General features: G+C 46.3%; 1 protein-coding gene across 2 annotated transcripts in view; it reads left to right on the forward strand.

Annotated features, from left to right (window-relative positions):
- The window catches only part of KIAA1549L (KIAA1549 like), a gene marked incomplete at both ends in the record, with an annotated part of 278395 nt that overhangs the window by 179174 nt on the left and 73278 nt on the right, over positions 1 to 25943 (forward strand). For both annotated transcript variants that reach the window (XM_082843999.1, XM_082844000.1), the window contains 3 exons: positions 9985 to 10148; positions 16106 to 16296; positions 23459 to 23586. In XM_082843999.1, the coding sequence (XP_082700125.1) occupies positions 9985 to 10148; positions 16106 to 16296; positions 23459 to 23586 (483 nt within the window). The remainder of the gene's footprint in view (positions 1 to 9984; positions 10149 to 16105; positions 16297 to 23458; positions 23587 to 25943) is intronic.

The raw sequence follows: 25943 nt of genomic DNA on the forward strand, positions 1-25943 counted from the left end.
GGCTACTAGGATGATGATAATACTGCTTTTCCCCAGGTCCTATCCTCTCTTCCTCCTCAGTATGATCTTGTGAACAGTTAGAAAAATCACCACAGCTGAGCTGGTATTTGTCTGCTGGGGAATTAAAGGTAATTTCATTCAGTAAGCTTTGTAGAGTCCTGCATCAACTGTGTGTTCAGTGCTGGAGGACATATAGAAGTGGGCAAGTCCCAGTCACTGCCTTTAAGGAGCAGAGAAGGCGTTAATGCAGATATAAAGGCATAGAATGCAGGAATGCTTTGAGGAGACAATGTGATTGATACAGGGCTCAACCGAGGGACAGATTGCTCCGAAGGGGCATCCGGGAAGGATGAACAGAGAAAGGATATGAAACATAACAGCTGCCTCTTTGAGGGCCCTCCCCTGGCAGCTACTGTGTTTGTTGCTTTACAGAGATTTTCTCAATTTCTCTGGGGCAACTTTATTCAGCTCCAAATTACAGATGAGGAAACCTAGGCTCAGAAAAGTTAACTAACTTGCACAACGTCACAGAACTAGGACTTGAGTTGCCAAGATATGAATCTGGATCTGTTTGACTTCAAAAGTGTGTTCTTAACTGTATTGCATGCTACAGTTTCAGCAGAGGGAGAGAAGGATGTACTGTCCAGAAAGAGGGAGCAGCAGAAGCAATAGAAGGGAGGTGAAAAGTACCAAGGGTGCTTGAAAAAAAGGAGTTCCAGTTGCCTGGAGTGCAGAAGCATGAGGAGGAGGTGATGGGATTAGAAACGAGCATTGCTTAGGAGACTCAGGCGTTGGATGGCAGGGGAAGGAGATTGTACATGATGTGATTGGCTGTGGGGAGCTGTTGGACATTTCTGAGCAGGGCAGTAGTATCACTGGAAGTACCCATTATCTAGGGAGGTTAATCTGTCGGCAGTGTCCAGGATGAGAGGGGGCAGGACTAATGAGGCTCTCTGGTGGCCCAGGCATTGGGGCCCCAGAAGAGGGCTGTGAAGGCAGCGAGGGGAGAGGGGGTTGATGAAGGTGACAGATTGTGTGGTAGAAATATTAGATTCGACAGCACACCGAGCATACAGGGCCTGGAAGGTCGTCTCCCGTTGATCTCCTAGTTGGTGTCCGTGTTCCTTAGGGACCTGACGCCTGGCTCATGGTTTTCCTCTCCTCCTCGTCTCCTGCCTTCGTCCGGGGTAGGTGTGGCTTCCACAGGGATGGTGCAGTCCACATGTGGTTACGGCCCTCACTTCTGCTCGGCCAGCACATCCGCACAGACACACCTTTGCCTGGAAATGATGGTCTCCCTCTACAATCCTGTCTTTGAAATGACTTTTTAACCAAGATTCTCTTCCTTTGCACCTCTCTCCTTCCCTCCCTGTGAGCTCTGTCCCATGTCTGGTCAGGTCAGCTACTAACTTCATCAGTTTTACTGCATCTTTTTTTTTTTTTTAGTTTTTTGCGGTACGCGGGCCTCTCACTGTTGCGGCCTCTCCCGTTGCGGAGCACAGGCTCCGGACGCGCAGGCTCAGCGGCCATGGCTCACGGGCCCAGCCGCTCCGCGGCATGTGGGATCTTCCCGGACCGGGGCACAAACCCTGCATCGGCAGGCGGACTCCCAACCACTGTGCCACCAGGGAAGCACTTACTGCATCTTCTTTATGTGGGTTCCCCACAGCTCCATTCTCGGCTCTTTCTCGGTCTCTCCAGGTAGAGAATGAACTGTAGAGGACTGGAGTGAAAACCACCGTAGGTGCCCAGGTGAGAGGGGAAGGTGTCTGAGGTGGAGACTCAGAGAAGTGGTTGGATTCGGGATATTTTTGGAGACAGAGCTGTTGGGGCATGGTAATGGATTGTGTGCGTGGCAGGAGGAGGTGAGGGCTGGAGGACTCAAGGGTGACTCCCAGGTGTTTGCTTGAGCACTGGTTGTGGTGTCATCTGTTGAGATGCAGAGAGGAGAGGAGGAGGTTTAGTGGGGCTGCAGTGGCGGTGGGGGAGATGGAGTTGAGAGTTTGCTTTTGGACATGTGAGCTTACACATTCAGGGAGAGCTCAGGAGATAGGAACTCGGCAGTCATCCACACAGGTGACATTTAGAGCTAAGGGAGTAGGTAAGATTAACCAGATTTGCCTTGATTTAGAACTAAAGAGAAGAGGGTAAAAATTCAGGCCCAGGGCATCCTCATGAGGGAAGAACTGGAGCCAGCAAAGGACCCTGGGAAGGAGCATCTGGGGAAATGGAGGAGGTGGTGTCTAGAAATAAGTGAAGAAAGTCAATGTCCTGGGAGGGAGGGAGCTGCTGCGTCATCTGTTCTGGAAGGATGGAGATGAAGTGAATTTGGTAAACTGGAGTTCGGTGGTGACCTTGGCAGGAGGGGTTTCCAGGAAGAGGTGGTGGAGACAGCTTGGCTGGAGTGGATCCAGGAGAGGGTGGAGGTGGGGAAGCAGTGACAGCAAAGGGAGAAGATTAATGGGACAGTTGCTGGAGGGGCATATGGGAGATATTGGGGTACGTTTGAATATTATGGGTGACTAATAGCAAGGGAGAAATTGACGATGCAGAAGAGAGACGAACACTGCAGGGGTGAAGTCCATATGTGCTCGAGGGGGTGGCACAGGTGGAGGGTTCAGACTCAGCGAGGAGCAGGGACGGCTCAATCTTTTGCACCAGGAAGGAAGGCAGAGTACAGGGGTGTGGGTGTTGGTCAGGCGGTGCATTTGGTAATGGAAGCCTGAGGATGCGTCTGCGGTTGTTTCTGCTCTCCTGGGGCATAATGAAGTTGGCAGCTGAGGTTGAGATTGTGTGGGGGGCATTTGAGCAAGGGTGCAGTGGTACACACTGAGCATCAGCAAACTGATGAGAGAAAAACCGTAAGATTGGCAAGGCTCCCCTCCTCCTGGGTCCTCATTGCTATGTTCAGACCATTTCTTCTATTCTTTCAAAATTCTAGATGCTTTGAACTGCCCTTCCTCACTGTAGTCACCTCTAGAACCCAAGCTGGCCCCCATCATCCTGGTTCATTGTCTCTTCCTCTGCATCGCCTCTCCTGTCCCAACCCATCCTCTACTTCGAGGTCAGTTCCTTGACCTCCTCACATCTACTCTAGGCCTTGTGGTACTTGGGAAGGGGCAGAAATGGGAGAGCAAGAGGTGAATGGAGTGTCAGGAGGAGAGGTAAGGGGACTTTGCTGATGGAAATGGGTGGGAACAGTGGAAGGTCTGAGAGCATGGGCAGGAGAGAGCAATCAGTCAAATTAGAAGGTGCATGGAGCCTTGTGGAAATGAGAGTCGAGGGGTCATCTAGGGGTGACCTTAGAGGTTTGACTCTGGCTCGGAGAGCCAGGATTCAAACTCTGTTCCGCCTGGCTCCGGAGCTGCTAGCCCTCAACCTTACTTCTTTCTTTCCTTGAAATCCACCTGGCTCTCTCGGTTCCCTTCTAGAGTAACTCACAAACTGTTTCCTCTTCTCCATTTCATCATTATCTCCTCTTGGACTTTGCAGGTGCTTCCCAAATGACTCAGCCTCAGCCTCCTTGCCACTAATGTACCATCCACACTGTAATTAGAGTCATTATAATAAACACAGGTTCTGGTCTTACATCTACTCCATTTAAAAAATATTTGGTGGCTCTCTGCTGTTCATAGAATAAAATCCAATCTTCTTAAAGTGGGTCTTTGAAGCCTTTCACAACAGGTGCTCAGCAAATGTTCAGGGCCCTTGACAACCTGGTCTCCAGGCTCCTTACCCAGCCGTACGGCTACTCTTTTCCTTCAGACCTAATGCTTCAGCCACACGGGAGGATTCATTCTTCACATTCCCTATGCCTCTGAAGCCTTCCCTGACCCCTGAAGCATGACCCCTCCCCGAAATTTCCCTACTTCCAGGGGCCTCCGTTGCCCTTATCACACTGGGCAAATGAGTTGTTTTCTCGCTTTTCTCCCTCATGAGCTCTTTAAAAGCAGGTACCACATCTCATTCCTTTTTGAATATCCAGCCCCAGCTACTGCCTGGCTCGATCCTTGTGAAGGCAAAGAACCCACTTTTGCTAAATGCCTCTGCCAGGCCCTGAGTGAGGCACGTGGTTGGAAGACACCATAGCAGAGCAGTTGAGAGCAGAGCCTTTGTAATAAGACAGAAGACAAATGAATGACCCTCTGACCTACATTTTCCTCATACGTAAAATGGTGATATCAAAAACACTGACCTGGTAGAGCTACTGGGGGGATTAAATAAGATAATTATTGCATGTAGAGGGTTTAGTACCATTTACTACGTGTCTGTTAGGCACGCAGTAAATGGTAGCCGAGTGTCTCATTTATCCATAAGGTAGAAGGACTCGGGGAGAGGCAATGAAGAGGGAAGGGAGATTTGAAGGTTAAGAGCCTGTATAATTCAGAGAATAGGGTGCTTTTAATGAAATTAGAGAGGGGGTTAGAGTGGAGAAGCACTTTTAGGAGGGAGAAGGTGATTTACTCAGTTTGGACCATGTGGAGTTTAAGTGATGCGCTATTAAGGGGTACCACGGGGGTGTTGAGGGCTGAGGTTAGGAAAGTTGTTGGAAATCCAAGCCTGGATCCCAGGAGAGAGGCCTAAGTGAACACTATGGATTTTGAGAATGTTGTAGATACAGGGTAGAATTTAAATCCTGGAGAAAATTCGAGTCCTGGAGGGAGTATAGCTAGATGACAGACCCTGGGAAATGCCTCCATCCCAGGATCAGATGAGGAGGACACTAAGGCCAGTGAAGAAGAGGAGAAACAGAGAGGTTTTAAATCCCATTTTCTCCTAATAGCTTTGAAATCAGCCTGAGATGTGAATCTGAGGTCAGCACTTTGAATAGAGAGTCATGGTGTTGAACAGACACCTTGTCCCTCTGAAGGTAGGGTGTAGCGTTCTGTGTGTTCCAGTGTCTTCTAAATCGCTAGGTCTAGGGCCGATGTGCAGTGCCCTACAGTGGAATATATGATGCCCACTCTACCCATGTCATCTCTGGTAATGGGGCAGCAATGACTTCTAAAGAAGCAACTGCATTCCCGATGGAGGTTTTCATCCACTCCCTTTGCAGGATCTGGAGTGAGAGGCCCCTCAGAGAGGTTATCCAGCTGATGGAGTAGGGAAGATTCTCCCCATGCAGAAGCAGTCCAGGGCGGGAATTGGTTTACCTTACACGGCCATCAGAAATTTATCTCAACAAAAATATCACTTAAAGAAAGCCATAGACTGACCCTTTGGTTAAGGGAACTCTCATTCATTCCTTCAACAAATATTTTTTGAGCACCTGTTATGTGTCTGGCACTGTTCTAGGCACTGGAGATACAGCCGTGAGTAAAGCAGGCAAAACCTCTGCCCTCATGGACCTTACATTCCTGAGCGGGCAGGTTAAACAGACAAAATAACTGAATAATATGTTAGATACTAATAAGTGCCATGGAGAAAAATTAAGCACAGAAGGGGCTAGGGGATGCCGAGGAGATAATGGCTGTGATTTTAAATTGTTGGGGTGTCGAGAAGAGGATATTGAGGAAGTAACCTTTGAGTGACCACCTGAGGATACCTGGGACAAGAATCCAGGCAGAGGGGGGAGGGTTTGAGAGCCAGCGAGGAGGTCCCGATGGAGGAGAGCAGCAGCAATGAGGTCAGAGGTGCAGACTAGGGGCCACGATCGGTGGAGCCCCATGGGCTGCACCCAGGTGGGGTGAGAGCCACGGGAGTGTGTGGGCAGGGGCAGGATGGGCCTGGGCTCTCACAAGCTGCTGGACCCTCCCCTGTGTCCACTCACAGCAGTCATGAACTCTGATGTTTTGACAGCCACAGAAACGAGCTGGGAGCTTCTTCGAATGGATTCCTTCTCCTTTCAACATTTGCTCCACATGAGAATAATTATTCTGAGTTTAGGTTATGTGGACCCTTTGACTTCATTCCCTCTGACAGATACTTTGTGTGTGTGTGTGTGTGTGTGTGTGTGCATGCACACGCACACATGCACAAACTTCCATTCATGTGTGATAACTCAGAACTGACTTAAATTGTATATTTCAGAGAAATGAATTTTTTGGTAAAAAAAAAAAATATCTAACCTCCCCGGGGCTCAGTTTCTTCATCTGAAAAATGGGTATGAGAATCTTGACAAAGAGTGTATCCCAATGCCTAACACACAGTAGAAGCTCAAGAATGTGTTGTCTCATTTTCCTGTCCTTCCTCTGACACTCTTGTAAGTTAAATAACCATTTGTTCCTTTTCACCTCTGTACATGACTTTGTAGTTTTAGATCATTATGCCAATGAATATACTGGGTTTGGATGACTTCAGCTGACCTAACTTTACTATCGCTTTGACTGTTCAATGCATTTATTAATGTACATAGCATAAATGTGTTCTCTCCCCATTTAAATAGAGGTGAAAGGATTTTCCACACTGCATCAAGAAGGCACACCTCCATCAAAACAGTAAAGCTGAGTAAAAGCAGAACACATGTAAATGTTTCATTCTTGCTAATGAAAAAACTTATATACATATATAAATATATTTAGGATATCATGTTCTGATCCACTATACATTTTTCTCCATCAGGATAGAACAGCATAGCCGAAAAGAGGCATACTGATATTTTTCACAGAAGCACGGAGCTTTAAAAAATGTTAATGGCCTAAAACTCACATATAAATACTGAATTACTAAAAGCAGCAGCAATTACATGTTTAATGTCAACAGGAGCACATTATCTAATGAGCTGTTTGCAGAAGTTAATAATGTGATTAATCACTGACTGACAAAAACTGTGGAAAAGAAGTTCTTTTGTACTGATAGTACTCCCAAGGCAGTTGCTGCCTGACGAGAGGTAGATCTTGGCTAATGAGGGGCCAGTTCAAGTCAGGGGCTGGTGGAAGTCAGAGAAAGATCAACTGGCTCCTCAGGCAGGCCCTCACCATGTGGCACGTACCGGCGGGGCCTTTGTATTCCAGAGTCCAGTCCTCAGCTTTGTGGGTCTAGTAGCCCCCAGAATTAAGCAGGATCAGGAGGACCAAGTTACGCTAACCAGACTTATAAGAGATTGATATATAAACCAGATTGAAAGTATTTAGTTTAAAATATGGATTAGAACTACCAAGGAGAGGGGATTTCTTTAACTGGCTGTTACTCTATCCTTTGTGGAAATCTGTATGGGGAGCCAAATTGCAAAAGGAATAATGGTAGTTCAGTTACACATTCATTAAACTTTTAATTGAGCACCTACTCTGTGCAAGGCACTGTTCTAGGCCCTGGGGAATGCAGCAAACAAGGGACAAAAAACCTCCCTGCTCTCTTAGGGTGCACATTCTAATGGAAAGGCAGGGGGTGACAGATGGTGAGCAAATATATATGTATCATGGCAGATGGTGATACGTACTTTAGAGCCTCACCACTCCAAGTGTGGCCTGGGGGCCTGCTGCATGGGTACCCCCGGGGAGCTTATTAGGCGTGTTACCAAGTCCAAGCTTGTACTGCTCACCACACGACAGGCTGATAAATCGAGAGACGAGTTGTTGGGGCCAGGAATAGTGACTCTATTTGGAAAGCCAGTAGACTGAGAAGATGGTGGACTTGTGTCCCAAAGAACGTATTACAGGGGGACCCATCCCAACCCACAGAATCAGAATCCACATTTGAGCAAGATTCCCAGGTGATGGGCATGCACATTAAAGTTTGAGAAGCACTGATTTAGAGAAAAATTAAGTAGGAAGAGGGGGATGGAGAGTGCTAAGGGCAGGGATTGTTATTGATATTTTATAGAGTACAGGGAAGGCCTCACAGATATGGTAACACTTGTTCAGAGCCCTGATGGAGGGAGGGAGGGAGCCACGTGGATATGTAGGTGAAGAGCGTTCTAGGTAGTAGAAGAATAAGCTGGTGCAAAGGCCCTGAGGCAGGAGCATGTCCTGCAGGTTTGAGGAACAGTAGGAGGGAGGTAGGCTGGAGCAGAGTGAGTTGAAGGAAGAGTTGTAAGGGCAGAGAAGTAACTAGATGGTTGGTCAGGCAGATCACTTAAGGTCTTATAGAAATTATAAGGACCCTGGCTCTTACTCTTAGTGGGGTTGGAGCCTCTGGAGGGTTTGAGCAGAAGAATGTTGTGATCTGAATTTTTAAAGGATCACTCCAGCTTCTGTCTTGCAAATAGACTATAGGGGACAAGGGAGGAGCTCATTGCAGTAATTCAGGTGAGAGATGTTGGTAGCTTGGACTATAGCAATAGAAAGAAGTCATATATTTTGAAGATGGAGATGACAAGGTTTGTTGCTCAGTAGGATATTGAGTGAGAGTAAAAGAGACAGGTCAACATTGATGGCAAAGTTATTGGTCTGAGCATCTGGAAGGAAGGAGTTGCCATTTGTTGGAGCGGAAAATATCACAAGAAGAACAGGTTTGGTTGGGGGTGGGGGGATTGGGAGTTGGGCTCTGGATATATTAGAGACATTTCTTAAGTATCCAACTGGAGATTTGAGTTGATGAGTGGATACAGGAATCTGGAGTTCAGAGTAGTGGTCCTGGTTAGAGATATAAATGAGCAGCAACAGCACAGATGGTTTTTAAGCCTTGAGTCCATGAGATCACCTAGGGAGTGGGAGAGAAGAGAGCTTGTGTGGTATTAACAGTATCACCAAGCTCAAACAGCCAGCTGCAGCCATCTTGCCCACCAGATAGACCTGCCATCCGGCCAGGTTACCCATGTCTGCTGGTCGGGGTACCCTCCCCTGGCATGGATAAATCTTTGGTTCTCTTTTTCTAGATTTTCTGCAGACCCCACTCCCTTCCAATAACTCTTTATTCCTATAAACAATTATTTTGGTTACTGTTTTCTTTACTCCAGTCCTTTTGATTGGACTGAGGTGTTTCCAAAGCTTCCCCACCTGGGATCGTGGGGGGAGGACTCATTCATCTCATATCAAAGGCTTTTTCTTTTTTTCACATTTTCCCAACCCAGCTTACTAAAAAGTTGAAAGAATTGTACAGTGAACACCCATGTCGCTACCACCTCGATTCCACAATTAGCGTTTAACTATATTTTAATAATCACATCTCTGTTCATCTATTTTTCCATTCATCTGTTAATCCATCATATTTTTTGATGTATTTCAAAGTAAGTTGCAAACATCAGTAGACTTCAACCCAAAACACTTCAGTATGCATATCATTGCCTAGAGTTCAATATTCATTTGTGATGTTTTAGATAAAATCAACATACAGTGAAATGAACAGCTCTTAACTATACCATTTGATGTTTTGACAAGTGTATACACCTGTGTGACCCAAACCCCTATCATGATGTAGAGCATGACCACCAACCTGTTGCCCTTTGCAAGTTAATTAGTGCCAGCCCCACCCTCCTTGAGGCACCTACTGTTCTAATAACACATTCTTCCTACTGACAGTCACTTTCGTTACTCTGTTTCACTCTGGCTCTGAGAATAGCTGGATCGTTTTGATTAGACAAGGCATTTCCATGCCTCCCCAGCCAGCCATCGGGGGTAGGGGCAGATCCGTCCACTCAGGTATGTTTTATTCGTTGCTCACTCAGCGGGTGACTTAACTACAATATTTAGAGGCATCTCTCCGTGGCCTTTGCCGCCTGACTGCCCCACTGTACTAGTCCTCAGATTGCTTCTTTCTTCTCTTTTGACTCACGGACATTGCCAGTGGGGAAACTTGATACCAATCCATCTTCCTCTTCCTCCTCTTAATCATAGTGAAGGCTCACATTTCTTGAGCACCTACTAGGGGCCACACCAAAGCACCACATGTACCTTACCTCTCTGATGCCTTGCAACGTGATAGCCCCATTTTACAGATGAGGACACTGAGGCTCAGGGACTTTGAGTAGCTTGCCAAGGCAAGAGCCTTTCTGAGACCAAACCCTCTCAACCATCTCACGACCTGGGACTGGAGGGCATTTATCTCCTGCTTGCTTTCCCCTTCCCCGAGCTCCTTGTCACGTGCTTCCCCTACTCTTCCCTGCAGCCGTGGTGAAGAACCCGCCCAACAACCTGTGGATCATCGCCGCAGTGCTGGCGCCCATTGCCGTGGTCACGGTCATCATTATCATCATCACTGCCGTGCTCTGCCGGAAGAACAAGAACGACTTCAAGCCAGACACCATGATGAACCTGCCCCAGAGAGCAAAGGTACGAGACGGACGCTGTGAGGAGAGGGGCAGGAGCCCTGGCCCCTTGGGGCTCCACCTGCCTTTTCTCTCATGGCTCTTGAGGTCTTTGCAAGTACCTTCGGAAGCATCCTCATGAGTCCTCATGTTGAAGGAGACCCTTTATTTACTTATTTGAATGTTTTAAAAATTGTGGTAAAATATACATAACGTAAAATTTACCATTAGTCACTTACAAGTGTACAGTTCAGTATTCTTTAGAATATTTGCATTCTCGTGCCACCTTTATTTTTATAATGAGGACACGATAGCTAATGCTCATCTAACGCTCACTCTTTGCCTTAAATGCTTCTCAGGGCTTTGCATATACCAGCAACCCCTAATCTTGCCAGCAACCCTTTGAGGAAGAACATTATTTTACAGATGAGGAAACAGAGGCACAGAAAACGAGTTGCTAGCTAGACCTAAAAGGGGCCTCAGAGGTCATCTGATCGGACACCTTCCCTTTTACAGAGAAGTGACTTCTTCACAATGGCACAGTTAGTAAGTAGCAGAACTGATAGTAGAACCAGGTCTCTTGGCTCCTAACTCAGGGCCCTTTGCGGCACATCAGCCCCTCAAAATTTTCCTTCTTCCGCTGGCCGGAGTGGCTGATCTTCAAAGGCTGCATGACGGGCGAGCTACAGATGCTTGGCTGGGCAGCCATCAACCCCCAGTTCAGTGGCTCCCCTGAGGGCCGGCCGGGAGCCCCGCCCACTTTCCACAGCCTCCATAGGGCCGTACCACCCATCTCCAGTGACTGGAAGGGGAATGAACTGAGGAAATTCCAAAGGCTAATTCTCCAGTCACATAGCTCCCTTCACAATAGTCCCCGAAGGGACTATAATAACCGGTAATACCCAGTGTTTAAATAATGCCTTACAATATCCTGGGCTATCCTAGGTCTGTCACCTTGTTTGCTCATCACAGTAGCCCTGTGAGGTAGGCTATAGTCAGGGCAGCATTTATGATTTTCATTTTACTGCAGAGAAACCCAAAGGAAAGAGAGACTGTGGGACTTACTCCACAGCAGTGGGGGAGGTACTCAGGCCCATATCTGAGTCTTTGGGCTGTGTCTACTTTATACCTCTTCCTGAGCTCTGAGATTTGGTGGGTACAATCCTCTTCCAGCCCTGAACATCTGAGCTTTGTCTACCTGTGCAGGAATGGAACAGCGAATGGAATTTCACATCCAGTGGGATGCATGACGTAGAGATCGTCCTTGCTGGGAGTCAGGCATGTCTAGTTCTTCCTGGATGATCATACCTTGCTTCAGCAAAAGAAATCAAATGAATTTGATGGTTTGTTAAACCGAGTCACCTGTTGAGAAGCTGCGGCTTGCTGAGACACTGTCTAGTGAAGAGCCCAACCCCAAAGAATGTCGTTCTGTGTCTGTTGACATAAAGCCACCCGCTGCGCGGACGCAGCACGATGTTGGTAATTACCCAAGCAGTGAAAGATGAAACTATTCCAAGAAGGGGTATTTCATTTCCATCTTAGCTTGGTTATAATCTGAGCCTTGCAGACATAACAGTAATTACCAGAATCTAATTGCAGCTGAGTCCAGGAATGCAAAACATGCCATACTGAGGTTGTAAATGCCATCTTTGTGTGCTAGATGAAGCCAAAATTTTACTAATTTGCCGAGATGAGTTGGGCAGCACATGATTTCAGCATATCTTCTGGCTGGAAAGCTGTCTGAGGCTGGAACAGATTCATGTGTGTGGGTTTTCATAGCCCCGTTTATGTCCCTTCCCGGTGCATTGTGCTTCAACAGATACCAGGCTGCTGTGGAAAATCAAGCAAATTTATGTTCCATGAGATGATTGAGTTCACTTGTGTAGGGTGATGGTGGTTGTTTTCTCCCTCAATGAGACTGGGCTACGCACTTGATTTCCAAAGCCCTTTTATCACGGGAAACCAGCGGGGTGGAACTGCCTCTTTCTTACCGCAGTCCTGCCCGTTGCAACCCAGGGGCACTGCAGTGTTTGCAAGAGGAGAGAGCCGCCTGTATCACTTCTCAGAACCGTTGTGTGTGAGCAGAATTCATTTAACGCCAAGGGACCAGGCGGGATGAAAAAGTTAGCTTTCGCCACCAATCCAGAGACCGGGAGGGTGGTCTCCTAGTCTCCAGGGACACCACTGTGCCTGTAAGGATGCGGGCTGCAGTGCCAGAGGACATGGCTGGGGATCCTTGCTGAGCCCCACTAATAGACTTAACATCCTAAGAGGAGGTGAGTGTGGCTGTCCCGGGAGCCAAGACCCAGCCGTGCACGCCCACACCCTTCTGCAGAGACAAGGTACCACAGATGTAACCCTATTACCATTGCTGTCATCCGGGCTTCGGCAGGTAGAAGGTTGAGAAAATGATCAGCGCAGGAGGAGGGCCAGGCATCATGCCTTTATCGCCTCCTTTCTTCCTAGTTCACTTTTCCCTCCTCTTTGTCATTGGATTCATAGCCTTTCCCCAGGTTTTCCCTTCAACTGAAGAGAACATGATCCCCTGGAACAGGCCACCTTAAGAGAAAGTTGTTAGGGTCATATCCAGGTGCAGAGTGAGCTTGGAGGGCCTGCACTGGTTGGCATGACCTTCTGCTTGGGATGGGTCTGCTTTAGTCACCCCCTAAAGATGCCCAGCTGTCTCCTGTTTCTCACATATTATCTATATGACCATACTTAACCTCTTTGTGCCTCAATTTTCCCATCTGTGAAATGGGGGTGATAACAGTATTCACTTACAGGTTGTTGTGAGGATTGAGTTATGTGCATTACTTTGAGTGTACCTGGTACAGAATAAATATTATATATAAGTTGATGTTATTATTACACATGCTTTATTCTTAAAAGATCGAGGTAACATGTTTACCTTTGAAATTGTTGGAGATTATTTTGATTTGATAATTTTACAAAACTCATTAAAGCAACTGTAAATGTTTCATGATGTTGTATTAACGGTGCTAGGGGTCACTAGTGTGTGTCCCGTGGGCAGTTAGTTAATCTCAGGTGATTTTCAAGTTGGAGGTTGAAAGACCACTATCCTGTCAGTCAGAAGAGTAAGGTACTAGTCTTGAGTCTTTCACCACTTAGCTGTGTGATCTTGGCCAAGTCACCGAACCCCTCTGAGCTTTTGTTTTCTTACCTATAAAGTGAAGACTGTGCTGTTTGCCCTGCTTTCCCCATGTGGCTGTTGTGAGAATGAAGTGAGGTGTCAGTGTTTTGCAGGCTGTAAGTACTGAACATGCACAGGGATTGTTCTTATTAACCTAATAACAAGGGCCGCCTATTAAGCTTGTTACTCCTTAATGTCTCCCTGCTCACCCACCGTCAACCCAGTCTCCTGAAGTATCTAGCGGGTAACTTCAGCCCAGTGTGAAGGGTGAGAGGCCAAGTTCAGAGACAGTGAGGATGAGCGGGCAAGCCAGAGCTAGCTCGTCTTCCTCACTAGGTTCTTAGGTCATCTTAGCCGCCAGTGCAGACTCCCAGTACCTCACACACAGGCCAGGAGGCTCAACACAGGAGCCAGGCCAAGTGTGGTAGAAGATGCCCAACCAAGATGGCAGGCTGCAGAAGGAGAGGAGAGGCCGTGGGAAGAACCATCAAGCAGTGGTTGGGTGTTCTGGCTCTGGGCCATATAGTACTGGGTTCAAATCCCGGCTCTACCATAGACCAGCTGTGTGAGCCTGGGGAAGTTGCTGAACCTTTCAACCTCAGTTTCTTCATCTTTAAAATGGGGAGCCATAACAATACCTACCTCCTTGAACTACAGTGAGGATGAAATGACATAATTTATGCAACGTATTCGATACTGTACCAGTAATATCAAGTGAAGCTGAAACTGTGAGCTCCTTGAGGGTAGGGGGCCAGTTATTATTCACCTTTATGTTTCCAGCACCAAGTGCAGTCCCTGACACAAGCCAGTGCTCAATAACTAGAGCTGGAACAAAACTAAATAGGATAATGGGAGGATGGGGGTATGGCATAAAAGGGACCAACAGGAGATGAGGCTGGGCACATGGGTTCAGACAGAATGTGAAGGGTCTTGGGTGCCTTGCCAAAGGGTTTGGGTGCCATGGAGTGTCTTTCATGAGGTAGTGATGATGACCTGACATGGTTCTTAGGGAGGTAACTTTGGAGGCTTGTCAAGGGTGGGCCTGGAAAGGAGCAGAATGGAAGGAACAAGACCAGGGCAGGGTCCGTACAACAGTGGACCTGGAGAGAAAAGGTCAGCTTCCAGAAACAATTCAGTTGAGTTCAATTGGTGATCAATTGTTTGTAGGAGAAGCAGGTGAGTCAGTATTCTGGGAACATCAGCACATCCTCTGAAGGCTCCTTTGTATTTCATGTACCACCCAGGGAGGGGAGGGAAATGAACAAACACTATTTCAGAAGCACATTCCCAGATCTTAGCATAGAATTTTAGTGGTTACCACATGGGTCAGAGTGTGAGTGTCTCAGAGAAGAGGGACCAGTGACCACACCTCCCAGAGTGAGTTATCCAGGGAACTGTCCGTGGCTATACTACAGACAGCTTGAAATAAGGAAGCTTTGCTGGATTTAGCAAGAAAACTCCATCCTATTTTGAGACACGATTTGATGGGTTGGGCCAGGGTCTTAGACCATTAAATCTGGCTGGAGCCTTCCTGTTACAATTCTTAGCTAAGTAACCTGCTGAAAGAGGCACTTCTGAGCATATCAAGTGCTGATAGAACCCAAACAATAGAGGTTAAGTTTCATCCCAAATTTTCTTAAGGAGAATCCACTGATGTCCATTTCACCTGGCCTATGATTTAGTAGGCAGGAAAGCAGTATTAGCTAATATTGATTGAGCATTTGCTGTGTGTCAGGTACTTAGCTAAATGCTGGACTTGAATTTACTTATGTAATCTACACAGCCTCCCTTTGAGGGTAGTTAAATATCACGCTCACAGACATACACATTTGATCCTGCTTATGCTGTTATTCTCTCCATTTTACAGGTGAGGAAACATGTGCAGAGAATTTCAGTAACTTGCCCAAGGTCACCCAGCTAATACATGTCAGAGCCAGGATTTGAATCCAGGCTGTCTGCTTTTGGAGCTGCTGACCTTAACCTCCCCATCGTCCTGCCTCAGATCTGTGTTGTGCTGTTTTGGGGTGTCAAGCAGAATAGAGACACTCGCAGGAATTGTTTAAATATGCTTCTTGGTTTTTTCATTGCCCCACTAATAAATGTCTGTTGGGTTTTGCTCACAGCTGCCCTATTCGCTTGGGATTTCAGACATTGTACAACAAAAGCCTTGCTAATTTTTCAGTAATGAATTATAGGAGAGCCAGCCTGCTTAAGGGAGAGGTCTGGATTAAAGAGTGATTCCATTTTATTATTAATAATTGTGCTGCCTCGCATGTGGTAGCACATTTCCTCCCTCTGTTTTCAGATCTGTGATCCCCTTTCATACTCAAGGGTGGTGGAGGTAAAGCAGATAGGATTATCCTCATTTCTCAGATGAGACAGCTGAGGTTCAGAGTTCAAGTGACTTGGCAAGGCCACACACCTGCTATTAAACAGGCTTTAAGGGATGACAAAATATTCCTAGGTAGGAGAAGATGCGGGACCTATTTAATGTAGCAATTAAGAGCTTCTAATTAGCAGTATCCTGTGACTTAAAACAAGTGGTCTAAAATCCTTGAAAGTATTTGTTCTCACACACATATTTGCATCTTGTTTATACTAGTCATTTTTCTGAGTCTTAGCTATAGAGATTCTGGAGCTATAGGTGGAATTAACACGGATTTTGATTTTGCAGAGACAGAAATTATGATGGAGATTCATGTTAACTCTTGTTCCTCAGAAAGCTAAGTATGGTCCCAGCACATGCACTTTCCCACCTGTCTTCTCTTAAAGCTGCTGTGAGCGTCTTGCTTTGCCAGAAACGTGACTGCAAATCTGTTTCCTCTTTGCAGCCTGTGCAGGGCTTTGATTATGCCAAGCAGCACCTGGGCCAGCAAGGGGTGGACGAAGAGGTCATCCCCGTGACTCAGGAAACGGTGGTCCTCCCACTGCCCGTTAGAGATGTTCCTGCCTCTCAGGAAAGGGATGCCCCTCAGGATGGAAGTACTATCAAGACGGCCAAATCCATCGAAACCAGAAAGAGGTAGGCACGGGGCCAGCTTCTGCCTCTCTGTGTCAGCAAGAGAAATCATGGATGGGGAGAACAGCTGAAGCCCTCAAGTTAATTCCTCTGTTCTCTTTAAAAATTCCCCTTTGTGCTTGTTTTGAATATTTGAGAAGGAGACTAAGGGAGACGATAAGAATCACAATACCTGCTTCTCATGAGCCACTCGTTGTAAGGTTTTAGATGCCTGATCAACCCCAACGGAAGAGGTTTAGCTCTTATATTTATTATAACAACTTTGGCACTGATGTCACACTTATGTTTTTAATTTATCTCAAGAGCAGTGCCTTTGGTTCAGGATAGTTGTATTTTATCTGGCAATTTCTCTATAGAGCTTATGATTTTAGTTCAAAAACCATTTATTGAGTTTTTACTATGAACAGAGCACTTTGACAGGCATTGGGAGGACTACAAAAAGGTTTAAGATTGATTCCTGACCCCGAGCATCTCCTGATGGAAAGACAGAAGGAAATTGCTGAAATACCAAACGTGATGGGCGGGTGCCCACAGTGGAGTCTGAACCAAGTCCTGGGGAAAAGAGAGGAGGAAGAATTTAATTCTGATGAGGGAAAACGTCGTGGAGGAGGTTATGTTGTAGCCAAGCCTTGAAGGGCAAGTGGGATGCCCATAGGTGGGAAGAGATAAAGGCATACAGGCTGGCAGAGCCAGGAGAGATACGGACATCCATGCTCACTTAATAATGAGTGTCGCTGAGGTTAGAGCTCACAGTGCTTGGGTTATAGTGAAAGATGAAACCAGAAGATAGATGAAAACTGTGGAGGTCTTAACTGCCAGCCTAAGGAGTTTGACCTTTATTCTCTAGGCATTGGTAAGGCACTGAAAGTTCTTCAGGGAGACAGTGATGTCCAGCCTGTATCTTAGAAAGACTACTCCAGCGGCAATGTGAATGATAGATGGGAGAGGTTAGGCTGGAGGGCAGGAGCCTGTTAGGACTTTGCAATAGGCTCACAAAGAGGTAATGAACTCTCTGGCCAGCCCTGTTGTCTGGCTGAACCAGCTCCCATTGCCAACCTTACCTGGGGCCACAGTGGCGGCTGGAAAAGCTACATCCTCTCCCCCTCCTTCCCTCCCTTCACCTAACATATTTATCGACTGCTTGCTGTCTACTAGGCACTAGGGATACTGCAGTAAACAAGATAAAGTTCCTACTCCCGTGGTGCTTACAGTTTGGTAGGGAGAGATAGACAATAAACAAATAGAGAAATAGAAATATAGTAGGTTGGGCAGTGCTGAGTACAAAGAAGAAAACCAAAGCATGGTAAGGGAATGCAGAGTTGGAGAGGGGAACATGAGGCTATTTTAGCAGGAAGTTGGGGAAGGCCTCTCTGATAAAGTGACATTTGAGGAAGACCTGATTGAAATGATGTGTGAGCCTTGAGATTATCTTGCAGAAAAACCTTTCCAAGCAGATGGAACAGTGTGTACAAAGCCCAGGGGAGGGAACTTCTTGACTTGCTTAAGGAAGAGCACGAAGGCCAAAGAGGCTGATATGAACAAGGGGGGAAGTGGTAGCAGGTGGGCCAGAGGAGCTGCCTGAGGTTGAGCATGTCAGGCTTTATAGACCAAAGTCAGGACTTGAGATTTTGTTGTGAATAAAGATCAGAAGTCATTGGAAGGTTTTGAGAGGAACAGTGATGGGATGTGACTTGCAATTTTAAAGGTTCACTATGGCTGCCATGTGGAAGTAGACTGTAGAGAAGCAGAATAGAAGCAGAGAGACCCATTAGGAAGCTATTGCAAGAGTGGAAGAAGTGATTGGGTTCTAGAGATGTTTAGAAGGAAGGGCTGACAAGATTTGCTGATAGATTGTTGTGGGGTATGGAAATAGAGAGGGATGAATTTGCCATTTATTGTGCTGGGGAGGACTGGAGGAGAAGTTCGTAGGGGACGATCAAGAGTATGGATGTGGGTATGTTAAGTTTGAGATGCTCATGAGACGTGCAAGTGGAGATGTTGAGAGCTCCGTTAACCATATGAGTCTGGAGTTCAGAGGAGAGGTCCAGAGTAGAAATATAAATGTAGGAGCTGTCAGCGTTTGGTTATAAAAAGCTCTGAGACTAGATGGGCACCTAGGAGAGTGTAGCTAGAGAAGAAATCAAAGAACTGACCCCTGGGACATTGCAATGATTAGAGGTCCAGATAATGAAGATGGATCAGCAAAAGAGTCTGAAAAGCGTCAGTAAGAAAGGCACAAGGAGAGCGAAGCAACAGTGGAATCTGAGAAGCCAAGAGAGGGGAGTCTTTGCAGGAGAAGGAAGGATTGTTTGTATCAAATATATAAATTTTGCATTGGAGTCAAGCAGCAAGGCTCTGTGCTTTTCTCTAGGAGATCTTGGTACTTAAGAAAGAGGTACAGAGAAACAGGGATGGATTTCAGCTTGTGTGGGAAAGAATGTTGAGGGCATGTGGATTAATTATCTGTTGCCCTCTAACAAACCACTCTAAAGCTTATCAGCTTAAAACAACAACCATTTCTTTAGCTCATGATTTTTGGTGGGTCCGCAGTTTAGGCTGAGCTCAGCTGGGTGGTTCTTCTAGTCTGAGCTAGGCTTGGCTGATCTCAGCTGGGCTCACTCATGCATCTTTAGTCAGGTGGAAGGCCTGCTGGGCTGTCTTGTTGATGACAGCCTTGTCTGGGGTGGCCAGGTAACTGGGACCTCTTGACATGTGGTCTTGAACCCTCCAGCAGGCTAGCACTGACTTTCTCACAAGGTGGTTACAGGGTTCCAAGAGCAGTAAGAAAAGAAGCCCCAAACAGGCTTCAAGTCTCTGCTCTTATCATGTTTGCTACTGTCCTGTTGGCCAAAGCAAAACACATAGTCAAGTCCAGAGTCAGTGTGGGAGGGGACTACCCTAAGCTTGGTTACTGGGAGGTGTGAACAAATTGGGACCTTAACTGCAACAGTCCACCCCAGCATGAAGTTGAAACATACAGAGAAGCAATGGATGATTTATCTGAGTTGACTGGCAAGTAGTATTATCTATAGTAGTTATTCTCATTATGATCTTTGCCAAGTACTACCATAAAGGCATGCTAACAGTTTATCACCTATTTAGAGGACACTGAAAAGAAATAAATAGAATTACTAAAATTAGAATATGAACATAGCACTGCACTGCCAGGAAGAATAGAAACTTTTCCACCCATTCTAGTTGAGTGGTTTAAATTGTGCAAAGATTTCTTTAAAAAAATTGTTTTAGGGGGCTTCCCTGGTGGCGCAGTGGTTGAGAGTCCGCCTGCCACTGCAGGGGACATGGGTTTGTGCCCCGGTCCGGGAAGATCCCACATGCCGCGGAGCGGCTGGGCCCGTGAGCCATGGCCGCTGAGCCTGCGCACCCGGAGCCTGTGCTCCGCAACGGGAGAGGCCACAACAGTGAGAGGCCCGCAGACCGCAAAAAAAAAAAAAAAAAAAAAATTGTTATTTTGTTTCTTGAATTTGCAAGGAGTCTATTCTTGCTAATCAAATTTAAATACTTAACCTCAGATTTTTATTAAGAAATATTAGCTTATGAAACAAATACAAATAAAGAAAACAATGCCTACCCTATTGAATGATTTCTCCATCTGCTTCATAATTTTACCATAACAATATACTTTTATTAAAGACTGGCTATATCATTGCCATAGCTGTGGGAGAAACATCACCTCTGTTCAAGTTCCGTTGATCACAGGAATCTCTGATCATTTGGGAAGATTTTAGGATGCCACATCCAAGAGCAAGCCCATCACGCATCTATGTTTCTAGCTTCCCCAACTTGCCACTTCAGTTTCCTCGTTCCCGCTAGAGCAGAACCCTTCAGAATGGGGCCGTTAGATGGTCCAAAAAGTTTTGCAGGTGAAAAATAAGGGAAGCCAGTGATCTGGTGGTCATTAAGATATCTTTAAAAAATTTGTTTTAAAACTGAAGGAAAAATGAAGATTCAGCCATTGCAGACAACCAGATGATGTTTCAGGTCCTTTTCCTTGTGTAGGCTTTTGGCGATGGCTATTTTGTTGTTCCATGACTGGGATTAACGAGCAAGGATAGAGAAGCACCAGCCATTCGCAATGGGTACTTCAGTGCAGTGATTGGTCATGATTGTTCAGCAGTTGATTAATCCCCACCCCCAAGATTGTTCTTCCAGGATCCATGTACACCCATACTCAGAACGGGGACTGCTGAGTTCAATAGACTTAAACTGCAACCTCTCAGGTGACACTTGCTTTCAAAGACATTTTTGTTACTGTCGTGAGTGGACACACACACACACGCACATACGTAGATCTCACTCTCTGTTTTTGACCAGAAATTCTGAGTTGACAGGTCCATGTAAACATAAATCTATAAGCTGATGCAAAGAATAAAACCAAGATGGGTTTTTTTTTTCCCCCACAGAAATGTGTTCATTCATACCTTTCCTCGGAGCCAGAGTAATAGCGAGCAAATTGTTTCAGGATCAAATGAGGGAAAGGGTACGCAAACGCTACAAAAACCATTAAATGTTTTGTGCATGTGAAGTAGGTTGCAAGGAGCCTTTCCTTCGGGACCTCAGTGAAAGCCTCGTTGTGCCAAGGAAGCCGGTTGGAAGAGTAGGGATCATTAAATGTGAGGTTCTGAAAACGATCCAAAGGTGTGTGTGTGTCTGCACACCCAGCACTCAGTGATCAGCTAGTTAATGCCTCATTCATATTTTCCTGAACTACGTTCTTTGTATTGCTTTTATGGTGAAAGAGATTGTGGCCAAACAAGCGGGGAAGTGCTGAATTAAACACAACAAGATGAGTCTCTTTCTGACAGGACTGATGAGAGCCTTTGATATGCTGATGTGCCGTAGGAATATCCAAAGAGGGAGTATAGTGATTGACATCTCCCAGACTTGTGCTTGTCTGTGCGTCCTTGGCGGGGAGCATCTCCCGTGGCCCCAGCGGTGCTCTGTGGAATGCTCGTGGCTGACTCTGCCTTATCCCACGGTTGTGAGCGGGCACTTTCATTGTGCGTGGTTTTTAGGGTGCTAAAGTGCACAAAAGTGTACAGGACTGAGAATCCCAAATTCCCAGAGGATGAGAGGGGGATGGGAGGAGGAGGTAGAGGAGCATCCACCAGGATACGCAGCTTCCACTTAAGAAGCTGCTTACTTATGGGTCAAGGGCTGCATTTTTTTTTTGAATTTTATTTTATCTCTTTATACAGCAGGTCCTTATTAGTTGTCTATTTCATACATATTAGTGTATATATGTCAATCCCAATCTCCCAATTCATCCCATCACCCCCACCCCCCGCTTTCCCCCCTTGGTGTCCATACATTTGCTCTCTACATCTGTGTCTCTATTTCTGCCCTGCAAACTGGTTCATCTGTATCATTTTTCTAGATTCCACATATGTGCATTAATATACGATATTTGTTTTTCTCTTTCTGACTTAGTTCACTCTGTATGACAGTCTCCATCCACATCTCTACAAATGACCCAATTTCGTTCCTTTTTATGACTGAGTAATATTCCATTGTATATATGTACCACATCTTCTTTATCCATTCGTCTGTCGATGGGTATTTAAGTTGTTTCCATGTCCTGGCTATTGTAAATAGTGCTGCAGTGAACACTGGGGTGCATGTGTCTTTTTGAATTATGGTTTTCTCTAGATATATGCCCAGTAGTGGGATTGCTGGGTCACCTGGTAATTCTATGTTTAGTTTTTTAAGGAACCTCCATACTGTTCTCCATAGTGGCTCTATCAATTTACATTCCCACCAACAGTGCAAGAGGGTTCCCTTTTCTCCACATCCTCTCCAGCATTTATTGTTTGTAGATTTTTTGATGATGCCCATTCTAACTGGTGTCAGGTGATACCTCATTGTAGTTCTGATTTGCATTTCTCTAATAATTAGTGATGTTGAGCAGCTTTTCATGTGCCTCTTGGCCATCTGTGTGTCTTCTCTGGAGAAATGTCTATGTAGGTCTTCTGAAGGGCTGCATTTTATTCCAGTCAATTTTCCATTGTAGGGGCCAGATGCCAGTAGGTGCTGAATTTGGACAATTGACATCAGAACAACAAGGGATTTGGTGAACCTCTGCGTAGCTGCTTCCTGATTGTCTCCCACAGGGGGGAAGGCAGTGGGTCTCTAGCTCAGCCCACCCACAGGCTGATGTGATCCAAGGAGCATGAGCCTTAGCAGGGGTTCCCAAGAGCCCATTTTCCCACAGGTTCCAGAACACCAGTGAGTGGCCCCAGTGGAAGGCGAGAAGGCCCTGTGGCTTGCTCTGTGTAAGGCCTGCCTCATCTGGGACATTGTAGGAGACAGAAAGGGAAGGGGCGCTGGCCTGTGGCGAAAGCTCCTACCCGCAGGGGGAGCCCTGGCTTCCAGGGCTGATCCGCCACTCCCAACTCTGTCCTGGACAAAACACCTCGCCTCCTGAAATTCCTCACTTGCTAACAGAGGTGACAGTCACCACGTCAGTGAGTTGTCATAAGGATGCATTAACAGTTTGGAAGCATTCAGCACAGTCCTTGGCACATGGTAGGTGCTCGTGGTGGGGAGCTTTTGGAGCACCTGGGTGGTGTCTTCATATCGCTATATACCTGTATACCTGACACAAATCCACAGAGGAGTGCACATAAAGCCTTTCCTGAATGAATGAATAGCTCGAATTGGTAGATTCAAATGTAAGTGGTTGCCAGTTAGCTTGAGTGACTTAATCTTTAGGAGTCAAGCTATATTCTGTAAAGAGACCAGCCGAAGAGAACCATGTTTTATGCATGTCCCTCAAGATGCCATGTGAATCAGACACTCTGCAACACTATCCAAAGTGCCGCGTTTTAAAAAGAGGGCACGCTTCCAAACGCCATCACTGTCTTGTCCCTGGTCACTGGGGGTTCATGAAAAAGAGATGGGAATGGAGCGCTGCACTCACTGAACTTCTCTGAGGAGCCCAGCACTGGTAAACACACTTCACAACAGCCAGGTCCTTAACCCATGCTGTGTGTTTGGTGTGTTTTTTTCCTTTTCCTGTATCGTGTCTTCTTTGTGGATAAAACCAGAATGAAAGGCTGCAGACACAAACGGTGCGAATAAAATAACCTTGAGAGGAGGCTGCTCTAGTTGAAACTTACCGTCTCCCTGTTGCTATGGTTACCTCCAGCAGGTCGCCCAGTGAGAATGGCTCTGTCATCAGCAACGAATCAGGGAAGCCCAGCTCGGGGAGGCGCTCACCCCAGAATGTAATGGCACAGCAGAAAGTGACAAAGGAGGAGGCATGGAAGAGAAATGGTGAGAAGCCTTCCCTGCCAAGCAGCACCCCCAAGCCCAGCGCACACGTGCGCGCACACACGTGCACAGGCTCGCACACCAGTGTGCTTCAGACCACCGCCCACTCTTCTCTCTACTGTGTCCCGGAAAGGTCCTACCTACCTCTTGAGGTAGTGCCTTACGCCCTTGCCTGAATTACTGTGTTTCACTTCGTCTGCCCTCTGTGCTTATGGAATTGTGCAGGGCCTGAGAAAAACCCTATACAGATTGAGCTGATGTTTGCTTAGAGATTTTTCTCATTTGGGGGTGAATTGCCTTGATTTGTAGCACCAGGTCCACGAGGGTGGCAGGTTTCTGAAACGCTGCTTGTCTTGGAGAGTCCCCTCATTTTCTTGCCCTGACTCGCTTGATAAGTTTCAGGGCTTCAGTCTGTGCCAGTGAGTCCAGATATTACACATCCACCTCTCCCAGGAAAATCAAGACAGTAATAAATCTCTCATCATAAAAATCAGCCTGAGGTTGTCTTTATGCTCCAGGGAAACTTAACCGTTTAGTTCCTCCCTCGTGCAGATCTTTTCAGCACCTATAAAGGGTTGGTGTTGGGGGTTATTTCCAAGCCGTCAGCGCTGCCTTAGTGTGCTGTGACGCCACCTGGAGATCTCACCTCTTTGACATCAATGTGCATCCTCCTTCCTCCTCATCCCACTTTTGTTCTGAGCCTCGTCTCCACTCGGTCCTTCTGTGTGTGATGCTGGCTTCCTAAAGTGTTGTCACTCAGATCAGGGAAAATTCCTTTTGGATATCAAAGGGCTGTAGGTGGAGTCCTACAGAAATGCTGGGCAAAAAGGCAAACCATCTGGCGCTCTGGTTAGCTGTGCTTCCCTTGTACAGGAATCTGATGAAGTGTGGTTCAGGACTCTCCCTTGAAACTAGTGCCAGAATATTCTTTTGTTTTCGAACGTCACTTACTTCTTTCTTTTTTCTGACCAAAAAAGAAAGAATGGCACAATGCATTTGTCTTCTGCATGGAAAATGTGGTCCCTGTTCCCATTTCCAACCATTATATAAAGCATTTCTTTAAACTGTCAAACTGATTTGATTCTTACATTTTTTCTTTTCCTGATCCCCCCCATGCCACACAGAGATTGTGCTTTCCACACCGGAATCAGGGTGTGACCTGTGGGGTTTTCCTGGAATATCACCCTACCCGGGACCACCAGAAATTCTGCCTGTCGGCAGTCTGCCAAGGCAGCTCACAGCGGGCCACAGGAGCTGTGGCTTATAAAGGGAGATGTGAACTTAGCCACTTTTTCCTCTTTCTTCCCAGAGTGAGATGCTAAGGAAGGTGGTCAGAGGGAGTGAGGCAACCCAGAGGCAATGCAGTGAAGCCATAGGGGAAGGTTGTTTTAACCAACTGCGGTGACTGCCATTGCCTTTAACCGAGATGCCCCCCCTACTCCCATCACACCCCTCCTTCCCTCCTTCCTTTATATTCTTCCCGGAAATGTATAAAGTTGAGTCAAAGTCCATCCTCCCCCAGATACCCCATCACCCACCCCAGTCCTCAAATGGCCTTGAATAACTCAGTGTGTGTCTCTCTCAGACTTTTTTACTATGCATATGACAACACACATGTATCTTCACATGTATCAACACATGTTTTTTGTTGTATTGCCTTATTTTATTTTGTGCAATGGGATCAATGTACACACTGTTCTGTGCCCTTTTTCTTGCTTAAAAATATGCCATATACAGACTCCTCTGTCAGTAAATACCCACTGACAAGATGATGCCTTTCCTGTGTCCTGCATTTAATCTGTAGAAGAGGAGGGGGCGGGGTCAGTTTCAGACCCCATCACTCCCCACCCAGCTGGTGAGGCATTGACTTCCCTAAATGTTCCCACTGACCTTCCTGTTCTTGTTTTCCCACCCTCTCTACCTGCCTTCTCATTCTGTTTAGGTCACTTTGATTATTTAAATATCAGGTTCAGAAATAACAACAGCCGGGTGCATGAATAAAATGCAATTACTGTACCAGGCTGAGGTCTTAACGTGTTTGTTTTATTAGAAAGCCATCCTTTCTCCAAGTTTACAGTGCTTCATTGCATTTTATTTTTGCCAGAGGTAAACCCAGTGAATTTTCAGACTTGGTCACTTCTCTTTGACCAAACGTTCTCGTTCAATGACGTTTCACTTTGAACATTTCAAATAGAAATAAGAGGACCAACTCATTTAATGTAAAATTCAACAGACGCTGAAGCACATCAGAATTCTAGACTGGACCTTCAGCGGAACCTACACTTGTCCTTTTTTTTAATCACAGGGCCCCACTTTATCACAAAACTAGGTTAGAGTTCACCACAAATATCAATGGCATA

The sequence above is a fragment of the Leucopleurus acutus genome (genome assembly GCF_964270905.1).
Source record: "Leucopleurus acutus genome assembly, chromosome: 8".
NCBI lineage: Eukaryota > Metazoa > Chordata > Mammalia > Artiodactyla > Delphinidae > Leucopleurus > Leucopleurus acutus.